Below are 19,155 nucleotides of genomic sequence, written 5' to 3'. Positions count from 1 at the left end.
TTCATCGTTGCGTCTCCTGGCTTGGGTAGGAATGGAATTGGCGTTGTGAGAGAGGAGGCTTGGGCACACATGTTCGCCCGCCTTTCTGGGAGTTCTTCCTCACCTCTGGGGTTTCCTGGCGCATTTTGCCTGTTTTGGCACAGTGGGCTCTCTTGAGGCATAGGTCCGCCCCCCTCTCTGTGTTTAGCTTGCTCCGCCACGGCCCTGGGCAAGCAGGCTGGTTGTTGCAAATGCAGTGCCTGGTGTCGCCGTGCACCGACACTATCTCTGCCACTCCGTCCTTCTTTGCTTTCTCAAGCTGACAGCTTCACCACAGTCTTATTCTCCCATCGTGTGGCGTGTACTCAGATGGTTCGTGTTAGGTGTGTTTCTCTGCTGTAGCTTACACCTGCCTAACATGGCTTGTCTCCCAGGGCACACTCACCTCTCTCTCAGGGTGTGTCCTCGTAGTTTTTTCATTGTGTTAAAATGTGCCCCTGGGTGGTGGTCGCGGTGGCTCCCCGCTGCCATGCTCTAAGCTCGGGTGCCTGCCTAGTGGTCTCCTGCTGCCTCGTGCTCTTTATGGGTCTGTGGTGGGGCACGGTGAACTTCAGTGCTGCTCCATCCCATCCAAGTCGCCAATTTGTGGAGTTATGGTCGACCCCCAAAGACAGGCTGAGGCGCTATGCGTGGTAAGGATTTACTTTATTTATAATTCAAATAGAGCGCTGGGAGAATGCGTCCGCTATGCTCGCTGGCTTTTCTCTCCCTCCCGCAATCACGGCGACGCTCTACGTCATCGCATTGCAACGCGATGACTAGAACGCAACACTACATATACTAGGTGGAATGCAAGGATGGCTGGAACGGCGCCCTGATTTTATAAGTGGTGGCGGAGGTTCTTGATAAACAGTTTATGTTATACGTGTTTCGTGAGTGACTAGCATAATAGTATGCTTTAGAAATTGTATTTTTGACCAAATCGGGTTTGACCTTCTATCACAAGATCTGTTCATTGAAACACTGCCATAGACCCTAGGTTTTCTTGATTTTAATGCTTTAATGTAGTCGTTCCTTACAAACTTACGGGAGCGGGCGATACGCTTCCAACCAATATGAATGTGCAACTAGACATTTGCAAATGGGCACACTTGTCATGAGCATTGTGGTATAAGCAATGGTATTGTGAACATTTTAGAAACATTTTTGGCGAGTAAATGGCTGTTGGTCTTTTGCCTGACCAGCGTAAACGCATGATTCATGCCTTACCTTTTTAATTTTTCTTGGTAGAGGAGTGCCCTAAATTGTGCAATTGAATATCGTTCTTATGATGCCTAAATAGTTCAACATCCGTAAAGATATGTTTAAAAGGCGATTAGCAATTGTAATGACTTATTCATTCTAGTGCATATATTTTGCTTCCTTGAAAATATCTCTCTTTTTTCTAGCCGAATTGTGGAGTGACAGTATATTGGTGATTTACTCACCTGTCTTGTGGCATGATCTGCGGAATTTTATAGACAGACATAGCCCGCTTGAAAGTCTCTCTATCCTGTGGTATAATTATACCATGTTCACTGAGCATTTATTTCTAGTAAGTCCTTGATAAACTAGCACTGCTTGTCTCAGTTCTTTGATGTATACATGTAAGTTGTTTCATATGGAATTTTCTATTGCAGTGAATATTTGTGAAACACTGTTCGAAAGCTTAACAGAAATAAAGCGTTGGGAGTGCTTTTAGAAATAGGCAATTTTTCATTGTCTTTAGTCACCTAGGCGTTGGGGTTCTTCTGCACCATTTATTTACTTCTCACGTGGTGTGCTATAAGGGGTTCTTTTTCTCACTCCAGAAGCTTACTTTTGACATGTGACCCATATATGTATATATTTATTTTTATTTTACAGAATTTTGGATGCTCAACTGACTTTTCCAATCCTGATGGTGACCGCATGATTGTAGAGCGGTCGAAACGCAGTCGATGCATATGTGGCCAGAAAATTAATGAAGGACACATTATTTTGTTTCTTGTTGTTCCCTCTGTATGACGCGTATTTTTTCATTTGCCACTTGTCTGGTTTGTAATACACATTGTCTCTTTGTACCAGCATATTGTATTGAGCGCCAGTGACTTAGCTGTTTTTAGCACATATTAATTGTAATAAATGTGCTTACTTTTTGATAGTTACTTTGTATATGGGTCTCTCTTCTCTCTTCGTTTTACTTCTTTTTCTAATTAACTATCGTTGGGGTTGGTTGTTTATAATGTGTATTTGTCTGTAAGTATTGGACCCTTTTTTAGTAAACCACTGTTTGGATTAGATATTGACTGCCCCTGGTTCAGGTGGTTAGGGCCGCCCCTGTGTTTGGTAATGACATTTTATAAGCCACGCAATATTGATTTGCGTAACGTTGCATGGTTTAGTAAATTAACAGTAATGCAAGGCAGCACATAGCAGTGCCTTGTATTACTTTGCTTCCGGTAGGCATTATATGAGGAAACATGGGCATTCCTGTACATCCACCTATGTATTTTGACCAAAACCTAGATTTACAAAGACTTGTAAACCTGGGTTTGCCTCAAAATGGTGCACCTACCTGGCAGAGACATAACAAGGAGAAATATCTTCTGTTGTCTCATTACTTATTCTTTCCATGAATGCTACATTCTGCAGCACACTTTAGAATGAGGCAGATGCCTCTAAAGATTGGTACACTTCTGCTCAAAATCAATCCTGCTAGTAATGAAAGCCCCCTATCACCATGGCACAAGGGTGCATGCATTACGGCTAGGCAGCCACAAGTGCGCCAGGTTATAGGCAAAGCCGAACAGATCCATATCTTCTTGAATTGGCACTATTCAATTCTTTCCCTTTCCGGAAACAAAGTGCACTGATTTGCCTTGCTGCAAGGCATTGTGTGAACTATTAGTAAATATTCTCCTCAGTGTAATGTTTTACAAAATATCAGAATACTGTTTAAAGTACAACCATCAGTCAGAGGTCCTAAACATGCTGTTTGGCGATCAGCAGCGTGTGGTGTATTTAACATGATATAAGAAAACAAAAGATACACAAGCTATTCAGCGTGCATGACAGTAGATCATTTCTAAACATCAAGGAGAAAGCTAACTAGACATACACGCCCAGATTTACTAAGGCTGTGCACTGACGCAATGTGGCATGAGATATTTACTATCCAGCACAAGTGTTTTGTGATGAAAATCTGCTCTCTCTTCAGCGCAAAATCAGTTGCACACTGCTTTGTCTCAGTGGGGTGTTATTTGGACAGATCATTGCTCACTGTTATTTGTACAGATCAGTGCTCACATGCATGGGTTTTTATGCAAACCTGATCTACTGAGATAGCCAGACCTGACTTTGCATCAATATCTAATGCCTCTATGAAACAGGAGTAAAGAAGAGGAAATGTGTTAATTTCCTCAAATCACCAGCACATTGCATGTGTGTTGAAGTGCACACCTAATACATGGGGCACCTCTGAGTTTGTCTAGGGATAGGAATTTGTACTGCAAGGGTATGCCCCTAGTAAAAACTTATGTTGCACAGTGCACACTAACCTCTCCACCAAAGTGTGAGATTATGCGTCATGCAAGGCAGACTTGTTAGAGCGCCAGAGCAAGCAAAGATTGCAGAAGCAGGCCAATCTTAGTAGAAATGTTTTACTACTTGCAAACTGGCAAATGGAACAATTGATGGACAGAATGCTAAACAATGCAAACATTCACCCCCAGTGAAATTGATCTGGGTTTAATCCATCGTTCATTTCCGCACCACACCACCCCAGTTGGGACCCGGCCATCTACAAATCAGTCTTGACCTTGTTCCTCATGGGAACAGTTCAACCCGAACTGCCAAGCCACATCCTCCCTAGACCAGAAAAAAGCATCCTGGGACCATGTCCGGGGAATTACCCATGGCGACAAAAGCGATGGATTAAACCTGGATCCTTGTGACTGGGGGTGAATGTTTGCATTGTTCAGCATTCTGTCCATCATGTATTCCTTTTGCTTTCATCACCATAAGTGGGAAGGGTATGCCCAGACGTGGGTCCTGTGCTCACTTCACCACTAGATTCAAGCTAGCCTGTCTGATGAGGGGTGAGGCCCCAAAATTGGTCCCAGGATGCTTGTATCTGTTCCCAGTAAGACCTGGTTTGGGAGTTCGAGCTGGACTGTTCCCAGGAGGACGATGGTCAAGACTGATTTGCATATGGCTGGATCCAAACTGGGGTGGTGAGCAAATGAACAATGGATTAAACCCAGATCCTTGCGCCTGGGGCTGAATGTTTGCATTGTTCAGCATTCCGTCCATCATTTATCTGTTTTGCTTTTGTTGCCCTTTTCTTTTATTGCCCTAAGTGGGAAGGGTATGTCCAAATGTGGGCCCAGTGCTCACTGCACCACTAGAGTCAAACTTGACTGGTTGATGAGGGGTGATGCCCCAAAATCAGTCCCAGGATGCTTGTTGCCGTTCCAGAGAGGACCTTGCTTGGCAGTTCGGGCTGAACTATTCCCATGAGGAACAGGGTCAAGACTGATTTGCAGATGGCTGGGTCCAAACTGGGGTAGCTTGGGAGCACAAGAATGATGGATTAAACCCATATCCTTGTAACTGGGGGTGAATGTTTGTATTGTACCGCATTCCAACCATCATTTTTCCTCTTGCTTTTGTTGACCTAAGTGGGAAGGGTGTTCCGAGATGTTGTTACCGTGCACAATGATTCACTAGATTCAAGCTAGCTCGGCTAATGAAAGTTGATGTCCCGAAACCAGTCCCAGGATGCTTCTTTCTGTTTCAGAGAGGGCATTGCTTGGCAGTTCGGGCTGGACTGTTCCCATGAGGAACAGGGTCATGATTCATCATTTGGTCCTTTTGGTCTTGCACAATGCAGCACAAAAATGTTGATGCATTGCATGAAAAACTAGTAAATCTAGGCAACAAATTAGTAATGAATTAGACAAAAATATAAGCCATGGACTTACTTTTGCTTTTTTCGTAGGCAGATCACCCCAATAAAAACTGCAAAGAACACAGGCACAATAATTGCGATAACATCTTCTGTAGCTGTAGAGAGGAAACAGTAATTTAGTTTCACACAAAATTCATACCTTCACAAACTAAAAAGGGTTCTGCTAGAGGAGTTAAAACCACTGATAATGACCACTGATATTTAGAGATGCCAATAGTGGCCATGACAGTGAAGATAATTAATGTGGTTAATAAATGTTACTGTATATAGAGCGTAGGGAAAAAACATGACCTTTGGGATTCTCAAAACTGGCCCTTCGAAATGGGTGCCTTACCCTTGCAGGTACATCATGTTCTCAATTTGGGCTTCATGGTGGACGAACATCTATCGATGAAACAACAAGTCACCAAGGTGTCCTCTACCTGTTTTACTGTGTTAAAATGGTTGAAGAAGATGTTATGTGTGATTCCCCTCTCTGCTCAGAGAAAGTAGTCCACGCCCTACGTACCTCTAGGCTAGACTACGGCAATGTTCTTTATCTGGGCTCTAATAAAGCAATGATCCAGAGACCTTAAGTGGTGTAGAATGCAGCTGCAAGACTGCTGTGTCATGTGCCTAAGTCTTCCTCGGTCTCAGGCTTCCTTTGCGACCTACATTGGCTGACTGTGGAGAACCAAGTCAAATTCAAAGCCCCGTGCTATAGGTTTAAAATTAAAACTGGAGTGTGCCCGAAATATTTGCAAAAACTAGTTCAGTGTTATCAACCCTCGCGCCTTCGGCGCTCTGCCCAACAGCCTAGGTTTATTGTCCCAAAAATCAAACTCTCTCGCATGCGTGGTCGGTCCTTTTCTTATTTAGGACCAACCCTGCGGAATTCTCTACCTTTCTCACTATGCGAGGAAACTAAGCATGAGCGAATTTTGCGGATCTCGCGTTCGCGAATTTTGCGGATTTGCGGATTCGCAATCCGCAAAATCCGCGAATTCCCGCGAATGTTTTTTTTTTGTGTTCGCCCGTGTTTCTGCCAGTTCGCGAGGGTTTTTACAATTTCGCAATTTGCGAACTTACCTGTCGGGTCGCAAGTTTTGCGAACTTGTTGTTTCTACGTGTCCAGCCTGTTTGGGACACTCTTCTTCATCACTGCCACTCTCTGTCACCACTGCCACTCTCTGACTACTCATGCCACCCTCTGGCCCACCCATGCCACCCTCTGTTTCATCACCACACCCTCTGGTTGTCCAGTGTACATTATTTTCGGCAAAGCAAAGCACACCTTCCCTGCCTCAAGTGACCTGAATTAATTTGGGGCTGATTAATGTGTCACAGAATATTTTTTTAGCTGGCACCTGCTTCCTTAGTGCGCCCTGATTAGTGATCTTTTGCACTTGCTAAGTGCTTTCATTGTTGCAAAATTAGTTACAACACCTGCCCTGCCCCAACTGACAATAATGAATTAGGGGCTGATTAATGGATTTTAACTTCCAGCCTGGCTCCTGCTTGTCTCCCTTAGCTGTAATTCAGGACCTTTGTGGCATATGTGTAACTATTCTGAGGTTCAGAGCAGGGTCACATAATAGTTTCAACTGGCAACTGAACTCTGGAGGGGCCCCTCAGGAAGCACTACAGGAAATGGCTACTAATGATGTGCCTGAACTTTTGAACCTGGTAAGTAGTTACTTTCAGTTTTGCTAAGATCGTATTTCTGCAATTTTGCACTTATTCGCGGGGCGCGAACTCACGCGAACAGTACGAGCAGTGCGAGCAAAATCCGCTGCTCGCGGATTTGCGGATTTTGCGGGAAATTCACAAATCTCGCGGATTGCGGATTTCCCGAAAATCCGCAAAATCCGCGAGCGGAACGGATTTTCCGCCCATGCCTAGAGGAAACCGTGAATGGTGTATTCCGCAAAAGTTTGAAGACTTGGTGTTTCAATCTCTAATTCCTTTCTTTCATTACCTTCTCTTTCCTACCGGGACGGCATTGGGAAACCCATGGGGGTAGCTGTGCGCCCTACAAATTCAATTTAATAATAATACAGATAGTGTAGGAAACTGGCTCTGTACATGCTATACCAAAGTAAATATAGTGTGCACAGAGTCCAGGGAGTCCCCAGAGGTATAGCAAAGAGACTAAATTAGGTAAGTACTAACAACTCTTTGTGGTAGTGTGGGCAAACAGTTAGGCTTATCCAGAGGGTGTGTTAACCATTTATTGTATTCACTCAATCAAGGACTGATACACACACTCAAATACAGAATCTAGACCAATTAGGTAAGTTAAATAAAAGGTATACATATATTTTATTTTAAAACCCAGCATGCCCTGGCACAGGTAAGTAAAACATATGTTCAACATACAAGACTGTTCAAGAAAATGCAGTTGTGCTAGAAGTTGTAATTGTTACAGGTTTGTATATGCTTTGAAAACAGTTTAAATGACACAGTAATTACTTTTCATTACTCTTGGATTATTTTGAGTACTGGGTGTGTTATGCCTAGATACCACACCTTAGGATCTCTACATACAAGGTAAGTACGACATTTTACACTTTGCAATAGAAATCTATTTTCCTTCATACAACACAGTTCAACACAGACATTTTTCAGGCCCAAAATCTCCTCACATGGGTTCCTATAGGGACAAAGTGTTAGTGGTTTCACAGGTAAGTATACGACTTACGAGGGTGAGTTTTGGGGGAAAGGACCAAATCCCTAAGGTCTAGATGGGCACTCAACTCGCATCACCAGCAGCACTGTGGTGGCCGGGTGCAGAGTGCAGGGGCCCTATGTTAGCCAATGGGGCTAACAGGGCCTCCGGTTAGGGAGCTGGCTACTCTGGTGTAGGAGCAGAGCTCCTGGGGTTAAGGTCAGCACCACAGGGGTCAACAACCAGCACAGGAGCTGCACCACCAGCAGCGCTGGAACGGTCAGGTGCAGGGTACAAAACAGGCATTGGCACCCTGTGCTTTCCAATGAAAACCTTAGGTTTCACAAAGATGCTGCAAACTCGGCCAGGGAGGTGTCCTGAGTTTGACCAACTGATGGAGAGGTAAGTAGGGATCAGGGGAGATGCCTGGACACCGTCGGTTGGACCACCCAGGGCCATGGGGCGTCAGGTGCAGGGGTGTCTTCTGGCGTCAGGATTTCTTACCAGCTCTGGTCTCGGTCGAAGGGACCCTTCAGGTGGAGGCCTCGGGCATCATCTTGAAGCTTGAAGGAAGTTGGGGTTCACCAGATCCAAGGTCAGGGTCTCCTTGTGGTGTAGGGCCACTCTAACTTGGACCGTGGACGTCGGGTGCAGAATCGCAGAGTCACTGGAATCTGGATTCTGCAGGTGAGGCTTCGTTTGAGCAAGTTCGGTGCTCACGGGAGACAGTCTGTAAGGTGCTTGCAGGGCAGGTCATCCGGGTTCTGGGGGTTGCAGGCTGCTGGACTCGCTGGGATTCTTGCTGTAGGCAGGTCGTAGATGGGACAGGTCGGTAGGGCTGGGGCCAAAGCAGTTGGTGTCCTCTTCTCCTTCCTGGGTCAGCACAGCTTTTAGGTCTTTCTTCTTTCTTCCTCGAATCTAAGCAGGCAAGATTCAGGGTCGCCCCTCGATACTAAATTTAGGGGCATTAAAGGGGTGTGCAATGGGTCGCTCCCTTGGGGTGGGTTCACCCCCTATTATGCCACCCTCGAGTGGGAGGGGGCATGAGCCTCTTTCCTAATTGGCTGAGTCCCCTCATCTTCAAGATGGAGAGGACTGAGATGTGTGCTTCACCACGCCTCCCCCACCTGAGGGGTGTGGTTGGCAAAGGTGGGAACACCTCCTGTCCTAGCTTGGTTTTACCACTGATTCTCCCACCCAAAGTGGGGGTCAGAAAAGGTGGGAGCCAGTTGCTGTGGGCAGCAAAAGGCAGGGACAGCTTCCAAAGGTGGCAGGTCTTTGAAGCTTCCCCTTTCGTGGACATATCACATCCTGGGGGAGGAGGCATGACACCTCTGCCCAGGATGGGCTTTGTTTCTGGACCTAGAGAGTGGAGGCTGTCTACCCAAGGGTCCAGAAACCTGTCTGCTGGTGGCAAACGGCGGGGATCCATTTAGGAATCACACCAGGGCTGGTTGATGCATTTACATTAAATCCCACACTGGCATCAGTGTGGGTTTGATGTGCTGAGAATTTTGCTACCAAACTTCCCAGTTTTGAGTAAAGCCATTATGTAGCTGTGGAGTTCATATTGACCAACTCTCAGACCATATACTCTTTATGGCTTTACTACACTTTAATGTCTAAGAATGGACTTAGACACTGTAGGGGTACAGGGTCCGTTCCTCTGTACCCTCACCTTAGGGCTAGTGCACCCTGCTAGATGGGTGACTTACCTAGGCCTTAGGCAGTGGATTGCAGGCATGGCGACTCTTCACGTTTCTCTGTGCGAAAACACTCAGGGGCATATTATCAAGACAGGCGATACAATTATCGCTGTTTTAGCTGCAGAAAACTACAACCGCGATAATGGGCTTGATAATATGCTCTATGGAATTCCAATTGAAGCCCATGTTAAATGTCCTTCACATTTAACATGGGCTTCAATTGGAATTCTATAAAGCATATTATCAAGCCCATTATCGCAGTTTTAGCAGCAGTTTTCGGCCTTTAAAACTGCGATAGTTGTATCGCCTGTCTTGATAATATGCCCCTCAGCCTGCTGTGGCAGCATGTGTGTGTTAAAGTGGAGGGTCTCTAAGGGTGGCACAATAGGTGCTGCAGCGTTCCCTGGTCACAGTGCTCTTTGTACCCAAGGTACATTTTACAAGGGGCTTACCTGTGGCCAGGGGTGTGCCAATTCTGGATAAAAATATACAGTCTTGGGAAAGAACACAGGCCCTGGGAACCTGATTGGCAGGGACTCAGGGCACATCAAGTTAGGTTGCATCAGTTGTCAGGCAAAAAGAGATTGGTAACCATGCAAAAAGGGGCCCTATCCTACAGATAACTATTAAAATGTTCCATTATATCTACATGGTCAGTCAAACAAGAGACAAACAGGGAGTGAAAATGAGGAAAAACAAGTTCTAATGTGGCAGGTTAAGTCGGTTGTCTTTTAACCATTCTGAGATATTAAGTTGCGTGCCTCTACCAATAAAGCTACATCTTATCACATATATGTATATCCAGGCAAGTCTATCTCTCCTGATCCAATAAAATTTCAGAGGAAATACTCTCATTCTCAGATTCAAGAATTACTATGTTCTAATACACCCCAGAGAAATACTGATCCCGCACTGTAAGGAAATGGCTCTTTTGTGTGGTCATCCCAAAAGTTTTGGAGTGATGCGCCTAGTTTTTTGACTCAGAGTGCTAACCAGAACTCGCTGCCTGTGTCCTGACCTGAAAGTGTGTATATTGAATTGACTTATACCTAATTGGAAAACGCTAACTTACTTGTAAGTTCCCTAGTAGATGGTACCCAGGGAATGTAGGTTAGAGGGTCATCACAGGGACTGTAGCACTGGTTATGCCGTCCTGGGTGTGAAATTGTAAAACATGGCTCCTAGTCTGTCACTGGAAACTGGAAGGGCAGTTTTAAAACAGCTACCACGACTATGTCATTTAAAGTAATGGCAAAGCCAAGTACTGCCTTTTTAAAATATGTAAATCACCCTTAAAGAAGCATAGGGAGCCCTAAGGCAGGGTCGGTGTATTAGAGAGTGAATAATTTATTTTTACATGTTCCTACAGTAAAAATCCGCAATTGTCATTTTTATAGTGGAAACAGCTTGTAGCCTCATTGGTGATGTGGAGTTAAAGGATGCCACATCAGCCCTTGAACTTCTGATTGGGACTACAAATGTTGGTACCGTAAGGTATCAAACAACTCGTTACCTTAAGCCTGACTTGATGCTCAATTGGAATTAATTTAACTTGTTGCATTCTGCAACTTTTACAAAGTTGCCACTTTGTTGCCCTAAATCCCCATGGGCAGATTTATCATTGAGTTGCATCGCCCTTGCACAGAGCAAGGGGCGCAAGAGCGACACAACTACTAAGTCAGATCAAGTCTGATCAAGCCATGCTAGGCCACCTTGCATGTCCCTGCTTGACTGGATAAATCGAGATTACTGCAACACAGCGCAAATCGCTGCATTGTGTTACTCTGCCGCAGGGAGGCGTTTGATGGGTGTAGCATGGGTGTTCCCAAACATCCTCCTGTGGATTTTGGTGCAGTCCCAGATTTATCATTACTGATAGACCTGGGAATGCGTCAAAATGCTATGGCTCCCCAGGAGTTTTTTCCTCATTTTATATGTACTGCATTCTGCAGCTCACATAGAACAAGGAAAATCCCTTACAGGATTGTTTTTGTGGAGGGAAGTGTCATTTCCTGCACAAAAACATACCTGTCTGCAACACAGGTACCCTTACACCATGGCACAAGGGTGACTGCATTGGGGCTAGGCAGCATATTGTACGCCGGTGACAAGAATACGCCGTATGCCCTTTACCTTTTATGCAGTGCAGTAAGGGGGCATTCTGCGCTATGTGAAATAATGATAAATCCGCCCACTTGTGGCTGTCCTCAGTTGGACACTGGGCCTGTCTCTGAGACAGCCTTGTGCCCTCTTGGAGAGGCATGCTAACAACCTCAAGAAAAGGAGACAACAGAACTTTATGCAGGAGAGAGGTGTTACCTCTCCCAGGCAGGGAGCCACACAGCTGTTTTCCTAAAAGGCAAACTTTAAAGAAAAAGCTGCCTTTCAAGGGCAAAGGGCCAGATCTTCATATCACCGAACCTCATTGATGTCCAGCACCAAGGACCAGGACCCATCACTCGAAGTTGACCTGAGTTAGCTGGACCTAGGACAGTGGCGACTGGACTTTTGCCAGGACCAAAAGGACTTCTAGGGACGTCGACCCCTGTGGTCAGGAACACCTCACCAAGCCCATGGACCGAGGAGTAGCTGCAGGAAGAGTTCTATTGATAGCATTGCATGGCCAGCATCCTTGAGAATCTTCAGCATCCTGTATCCCTTACATCAGGACCACTTCCATATGTGTCTATGCAAGGAGCTTAAAGCTTAAAATGCCTGGAATTCGCTGAAGATTGCTTCTTTCTTTGAGGTAAATGTTTATATGGACCTTCCTAGGCCCCCTGACTGGCACTCGGCTGGAGGTGGTCACCTTAAGTAACTCAAAGTAACCACATTGAAAGTTACCCTGTTTTTTGTTGAAAAGTTTCTCAGGGCCTGATTTAGATCTTGATGGTAATGGTTCTGTCAGCACTTTTCCATTGGATTTCCCGTCCTTCCGCTCTATTTAGATTCTGGCGGGTCTATGGACACAAGACCGGTGTTTCGCCAACTATGCCAGGCATGTTCACCCGCGTTGATGGCGCAATAGGCAAAAGCGGCTGTTGGAAAGAGGGCAGCCAGTTTGACCGTGGAGCCAATCATGATGTACCTTCCCGCCACCGTGGCTATGGAGGCAAAACCAACACACATGAGTTTGTGGATTGGAAAGGATACAAGGCAGAAACTCGCCTTTTCTCACTTTCACACTTCCTTTTCCACTATGGATCCGATCTTCCAAGTCCTGCTTCTGCTGCTTGATGATGAAGAAAATCAACCCTGTTGTGGCCAGAATCAAAGGAAAGCCCCACTTGTACCTGTTCCCTTTTGGTGTTGGTGTTTACAATAGCTATGGACTTGTGCATTTTCAAATCTCTCTAACAAGCAATAGCATACCAAAATGCAATGCATATGTGTGTGTAATGCTGCCATTTAAGAAATTTAATGAAAAACACCTGCATGATTACATTGTATTTCTAAATTTGGTGCAAGCTGCCTTAAGAAAAAGGGCACTTACACAAAAAAGAACATCAATCTAAAAATCAAAAAGTGACCATACAGGTGTGTTAAAATACGTGTAAATTGTCAAATTAATAACATGCATTACACATCATTGCGATAAGTGAAATGTAACATATTGTAGAAATTGCACTAGACAAGGTGTAACATTGATTTTTTAATTACCTGCTAAATTAATGTAATTCCCAAACTTCAATGAGTTAACATATTTATCCATGTAACATTTCCCCTTTTCTAGTGCAATTCCTGTACTTTATCCATTTTCAATTGCTATATATTTTTTTACATGTAATGCACATTTGTTTATTCCTAAGTCGAAATAAACACACCTGTATTAATACTGTAAAAAAATAACTATAATATCTTTTTGTTGGTGCAAGTTTCCATTATCGCGATGAATGTTTGCACCTTAAGTCAAATTACCATACATAGGGGCAGATTTACGAGCCCCTTGCGCCACCGGTACATCACGTTGCGGACGCACCGGTGGCGCAGCCTGCTAAGTGATATTTACAAGAACAGGTAAAGTAACCCTGCGTGACTTAACATGTGATTGTAAGCATCGCCCTTGTTCACGCAACACTTTGCGTGTTAGGGGCGTGACATGGTTGTTGCTGTGGGTTGTCCCACGCAACATCCATGTCCACTGATGCATTTCCAGATTTGGAAATGCGTCAGTATGCTACACCACCCTAAGGGTTGCGAAGCGAGGTGCAACAAGGAGAAATGTCTTCATTTCTCCTTTGGGGTGATTAATGATTGTGTAATTTGAGCTTCAACTCTAGCATCTGCTTTACTTTATCTATTAGTGCTTCCTGTTGAAGCTGACTTTTGTAACTATTTAGAGGCTCTGGCAGCTTGCCGGCGCCATTCTAAAATAGTTACAAAAAGTCAGCTTGAACTTTTGACCCAATCCGTGAGCTGAACGGATTTTTCGCCCATGCTTAGAAAATACTCCACAGAGTGAATGGTAGTCATAAACTGGAGAACATTAGATTATGCGTCTCTTGGTGGTAGTTGTCATGCCATCTTCTCCTAGTGGTCCAGATGAATGTGTGCTCCTGTGGGGGGCTGGTGGATCCATAGTTGCAGAGACCGAGGTAGGTGCAGGTGTTACCTCTTGTGGCAGGACCTCCTTTTCTGTGGCTGAGTCAGATGTAGTTGGCCCAGTTATTGATGGAACATAGAAAGAGGAAGATGGTGCTGGAAAATCCCTGCACATATAGGGGTAAATGTCATGCAGCACCCCCAGTCAGGGAGACCACATTGGAATTCAGTTTCTCCATCTGTAAATTGTTCTACCGCTGCAACTGATTCATTAACCAGTGTTCTGAAAGCCCATCATATCTTGGGACTGATCGAGGATCCCAAGACTTGGTTGATGGTGGCTTGGGTGACAGTGAAGCCAGTGGCCTCACTATGCTGGCCCACAGATTCCCCCAGGGCCCATATCCCAACTACCCTGTGCCCTTGATCCAGTGTACCTCATCCCACTGGTTCCTTGCTAAAATGAAGGTGGTGTTGCCCCAACAGGATTGGGTGGCACAAGATTGGTGTGATGTTGGTTTGGTCATAGGAATAGGTCATATCTGTAAGCTGAGGTGTTGTAACAGCCGGGGTGGGAATTGTAGGTTTGGGCCGAGTGAGACTCATTGGATCCGTCTGCACAGGCAGACTAGATGGACCAGCTAGCTCCTTTTCATCCGGAATTTCAAGAGTGGAGTCCTCTCTGAAGGTTTGATCCTGGGCTGGAGTGGAGATTTCCTCAGTAATGGATGCTTGGCCACATGCTCTGGCTGTTGGACCTAAGAAGAATGTCCAAAATGAATACATTGAAAAAGTGTGGATTGCACATCCAATGAGTTTCAAGCAAAAAATGTAGCAACCTAAAAGGGTAAAGGAATTTAATATCATGATTATACCTTACAGTGTTATTGTAATTATTTACATAGTTTACATTTCAGACAAAACTACTTCAAATAAACAGGTAAGAAGATGTCCTGGAAAAAAGAATGAATAACTATACATGAAATGCACCAACCATTCAATGCAACACAAAAGAAGCAGTATTGTGAAATTAACCATCCCAAGTCCTAGCAGGATACAAAACAGGGGGGCATATTACCAACAACTAGCGATAACTTTTGTCTCTAACTTGTTTAGAGACAAAAATTATCGCCGCACATCGGCGATTTTTATCGCAGATAAACCTTGCTATTAGCAAGGTTTATTGCAAATGCGATAAAAAACGGCCGCAATGCATGAATATCGCTGAAAAGTCAGCGATATTCATGCATTATCGAGCAAATGCTCTTAGCCATGTTATCCACCTCCCATTGGATAACATGGCTAAGAACTGCTCAGGGCAGGTGTTAGCTTTTGGAGATATTCGCGCTTAGCGCGAATATCTCTAAAAGTTGGTAATAGGAGATAGCGATGTTAGGGACTGTTTCCAGTCGCTAACATCTTGTCACGCCCACTTTGCATGTCATTAGTGATAAATATCACTGACATGCAAAGCGGGGCCCAAGATGGTCGCTATCTCCTATTAGCTGTCACTAACTGGTGTTAGCGACAGCTTGGTAATAGGGAGATAATTTTATCTCCGCTTTCTTGGCCTTTAAAGCCAAAAAAGCGGAGATAAACCCCCTTGATAATATGCCCCAGACACTTATACAACTTTGCATCATGTTTAACATTCGTCATCATATAAACATTCCAGAGTACTTTTTTCACATATACAACATATACCACTTATATTCAGCATACACATTTACACACCTTAAGATGTTTAGGTCAACAAACTTTGATTTGTGAAACTGATGATATCAAGTCAATTACATCACAGGAAAAGGACAACATACAAAATTCAACACAAACAAATTTTCAAAAGAGAGCATTAAATAGAGATTGATCAATAAATGACACTTTACCATATGCGAAAATATGATAGAAAAAGGAGAATGAGCAAAACCAGATTGCAATATTATTTTCACAAAACAGAAATAAGGCATCATGTTAGTTGTAGTTATTTCTATGAAATTCTATGAAACGTTCACAACACTTGCAAGATTGCAACTTGAACATACCTAGTGAAAATCTGCCGTAAACAGAACACAGACATTTACAATATGAAACGCACATATGTTATCTGTTATTTGGTGTACAAACACTTACAAGCACCATCACATCATGTGAAGTGTAATGGATATTGAAACCTGTTATCTTAAATACAACACAATACATTCAAACAAACAAGCCACACAAGATGGTACTCATCATTAAAATACCTTTATTTCAGTTCATTGAACCATAAAAGTGCACAGTATAGATATCAAAATACATAACACAAAATAAACAGTATGAGATAAAAATCTGAACAATTCTGTTGAATAAAGTTGATTGAAAACATATTGCATCTTTATCACTAAAGTGTGTACCTGCTAAAACAAGGACCAAAACAACAAAAACCTCAGAACAAATCATAGGAATGTCCTTAAAAAGGGGTTGTTATGTCATCTGGGGAGTCTACGGCTATATACAAATAGAAAAAGTGCCTTGAGTTAGAATATGGTAACTGGTAAAGTGCACAGAACAAGTCACATCAATATGGGTAAAAAGTAAAGAAAAGGTTTAAAAAAGGTAGTAGCAAACCTTATAAGAAGGGCAATAATCACAGCTAGGGGGCAGAATCTCAATATTTCCTAGGCGTTTTGCATACCAATTGTTATGAAGTTTAATACAGTGTAGACAATGTCAAGGCTTCCCTAATTTTAAATAATCTCTAAATGTAATGCTTATTTAGGATATAAATCCATAAGACAAACAATAAAATATAGCAGGTGGCTCATCTGGCAGTAAAAACAAAATGCACATTCCATTGTTTTAAAATCGCGGAATTATTTCAGTTAGTAGATAGTAGACACAGTAAAATCAGCAGTACAAAACATTTCTTGTTATGTTCAGGCATTTTCAATTCATTTTCTTATCAGTCCTGTATCCTATATTTAAGATTATGACATAATAAGGAAAAACACAACTCACAGATAAATAATACTGCCTCCTAAGACTCCTGGAGGGGGAGAGCTGGTTCTCCTAGTCACTTCTGAATTAGCCAAGCAGCCTATATGAATTTAGATTAGAATATTAGCCACAATACCTTCACTGGTGTCAGACTTAAGGATCCTAAGAGCTATCAGCCTGATTCATCAAGCTGTTTGGCGCTCGCAAAGGGCCAGATTCTGAGAATCTGGCCCTTTGCGAGTGCGATTTTTGCATTTGGGATTCAGCATCCCAAATGCAAAAATCGCTAATTGCGATCTCGCAATTTTGCGAGGAATTACATTTAAGGAATCTCTATTTGAGATTCCTTAAATGCAATTCATCATCCAATTTTTTTTTCCGAATTCGCAATTTCTGGCCGCAATTTACCGCGAGGTCAGACCTCGTGGTAAATTGTGAAAACTCAGAAGAATGCATTTAAATGCATTTTTCTGAGTTGCATGTTACACACACACATGTCCTTTGGACATGTGTGTGTGCAACACCTGTGTAAAATTTCATTTGAGGGGTGCTGCAGGGTGTCCTTTGGACACCCCTGGCACCCTTCAAATCGCTATCTCATTTGCGATTAGCAAATTGCTAATCGCAAATAAGGAATACTCCCCATTCATTCCTATGGGTCTTTTGGCCCATAGGAATGAATGGCGAGTTATTCCTTATTTGCGATTAGCAATTTGCTAATCGCAAATAAGGATTATGTAGGAATCGCATTTCTTTATGCAATTCCTACATGAATCCTGTTTTGCGAGTCCTTAATAGCGATTCGCTATAAATCGCTATTAGGGGCTCGCAAAACGGGAGAATGATGAATAAGGCTGTATGTCTTGTGTCCCAAGCAGTAGCGGCTCCTGGAGGGAGTGCTGCGGGGCGGTGAGGTGGGGTGGGGGAGGGGCACGATGGGGGGTAGTAAACTCCGGCATACAGCCGATTGGAGTTAGGTAAAGAAATAAACAAATTAAATTGGGCGTGCTGCAACGCATTTGGCATTGCAGCACGAGCAATTTAATTTGTTTAATTTATTTCTTTCTTTACCTAACTCTGATTGCCCGTATGCCGAGTTTACTACCCCCCACCCTGCCCCTCCCCGCGCCGGCAGCACTACCTCCAGAAGCCGCTACCGGTCCCAAGTACTAATAGTCGGCACAGTGGGACGATCTATCTCTTGCCCGGTGCTTGGTAAGCAGCACAAAAGAATACAAAGTGTGAAATTGATTTGAGAGCCTTGCTACATACTGGGAAAGATTTGATAGGTCTTTTTGAGTTTTCTCATTTATAGGTAAACTGTGCAAACATGAGTGCCCCATACCTAAATTTCAGGTAAAGCTGCCTTGGGAGAGAGCCTTGTATGGTTCTCAAGTGACGCTTCATATGATGGCATGATCTTGTGATCAAGAAATTAGTCTGTCAGACTTGCAATTTGTGATCTTTTCACCCAAGAGGTAATCCCCACACTGGTCCTTTATCAGTTGTCATGAGTACCTGGAATCTTATTCTGGGTTGTCCCAGAGAGTTTCAAGGGCTAAGGTGTAGAACGTTTTTTTAAAGTAGGACAATCACGAATTCCTAGGTGGCCTGTTGTTTTTAGAAGCTCCCTCATTGGGAGTGCAGGAGTTGAACAGAGCCTGGGCCAAAAGGACTAGGAGTCTCATCTGGATTGTGAAAGAGATCGGATTCACCCCATGTCCTGTAGCAGGGGAGGGCAGGGGTTCTCTATGAGAGGTTAGTAAAACGCCCTAGAAATCTGATCTCTACCACACTCAACTAGATAGAGCCTGTGTGGCCCCAGAGTTCAGCTCCATAGAGAGCTGCACTTTTTGCCTTTACTTTATAGAGTTCAAGATGTTACTGATATATTTAGGTTTTTAAGTAAAACAATGTGCTGAAGACAGTAGTAACAGCTAATTTCAAAGCAAACAGGACATTTCGGTTTAGTGACACATTGAAAAGTATAACTTATCAGTCTCCACTCCACCAGGTATTCCTGTCAAGCCTTCAGAATGTAAGATCTGCAAGAGCTTCTTCTCCCAGGGAAAGAGTTGTAATGGGGGTTTAGGAGAACCACCACCAATCCTCTGGGCATTACAGCACATATTTCCCCAGATTTTACCTGTCAAAATGTTTGTGGGGAGTGAAGAGGAAATGCTGGGTGTTTGAGAAATTTGCACCAGAGTAGGGATTACCAACCCAATTGTAAAAAGCAAAGTTTACACCTTTTGGGGCATATTTACATATGTAACGCAACTAAGTACAGCAAGGGAAGTTGCTGCACAGTGTAT

At 43.7% G+C, this 19,155-nt stretch overlaps 1 protein-coding gene across 1 annotated transcript in view; it reads right to left on the bottom strand.

Moving 5' to 3' along the window:
• The window catches only part of IL31RA (interleukin 31 receptor A), an 883,863-nt gene that overhangs the window by 53,483 nt on the left and 811,225 nt on the right, over positions 1 to 19,155 (bottom strand). Inside the window, exon 14 of the mRNA XM_086960638.1 lies at positions 4,983 to 5,064. Coding sequence (XP_086816764.1) covers positions 4,983 to 5,064 — 82 coding nt within the window. The remainder of the gene's footprint in view (positions 1 to 4,982; positions 5,065 to 19,155) is intronic.

Source organism: Lissotriton vulgaris, chromosome 3_1 (genome assembly GCF_964263255.1).
Source record: "Lissotriton vulgaris chromosome 3_1, aLisVul1.2, whole genome shotgun sequence".
Classification (NCBI taxonomy): domain Eukaryota; kingdom Metazoa; phylum Chordata; class Amphibia; order Caudata; family Salamandridae; genus Lissotriton; species Lissotriton vulgaris.
The sequence above is the reverse complement of the archived record's forward strand: the minus strand, read 5'-3'. Positions and strand labels throughout refer to the sequence as shown.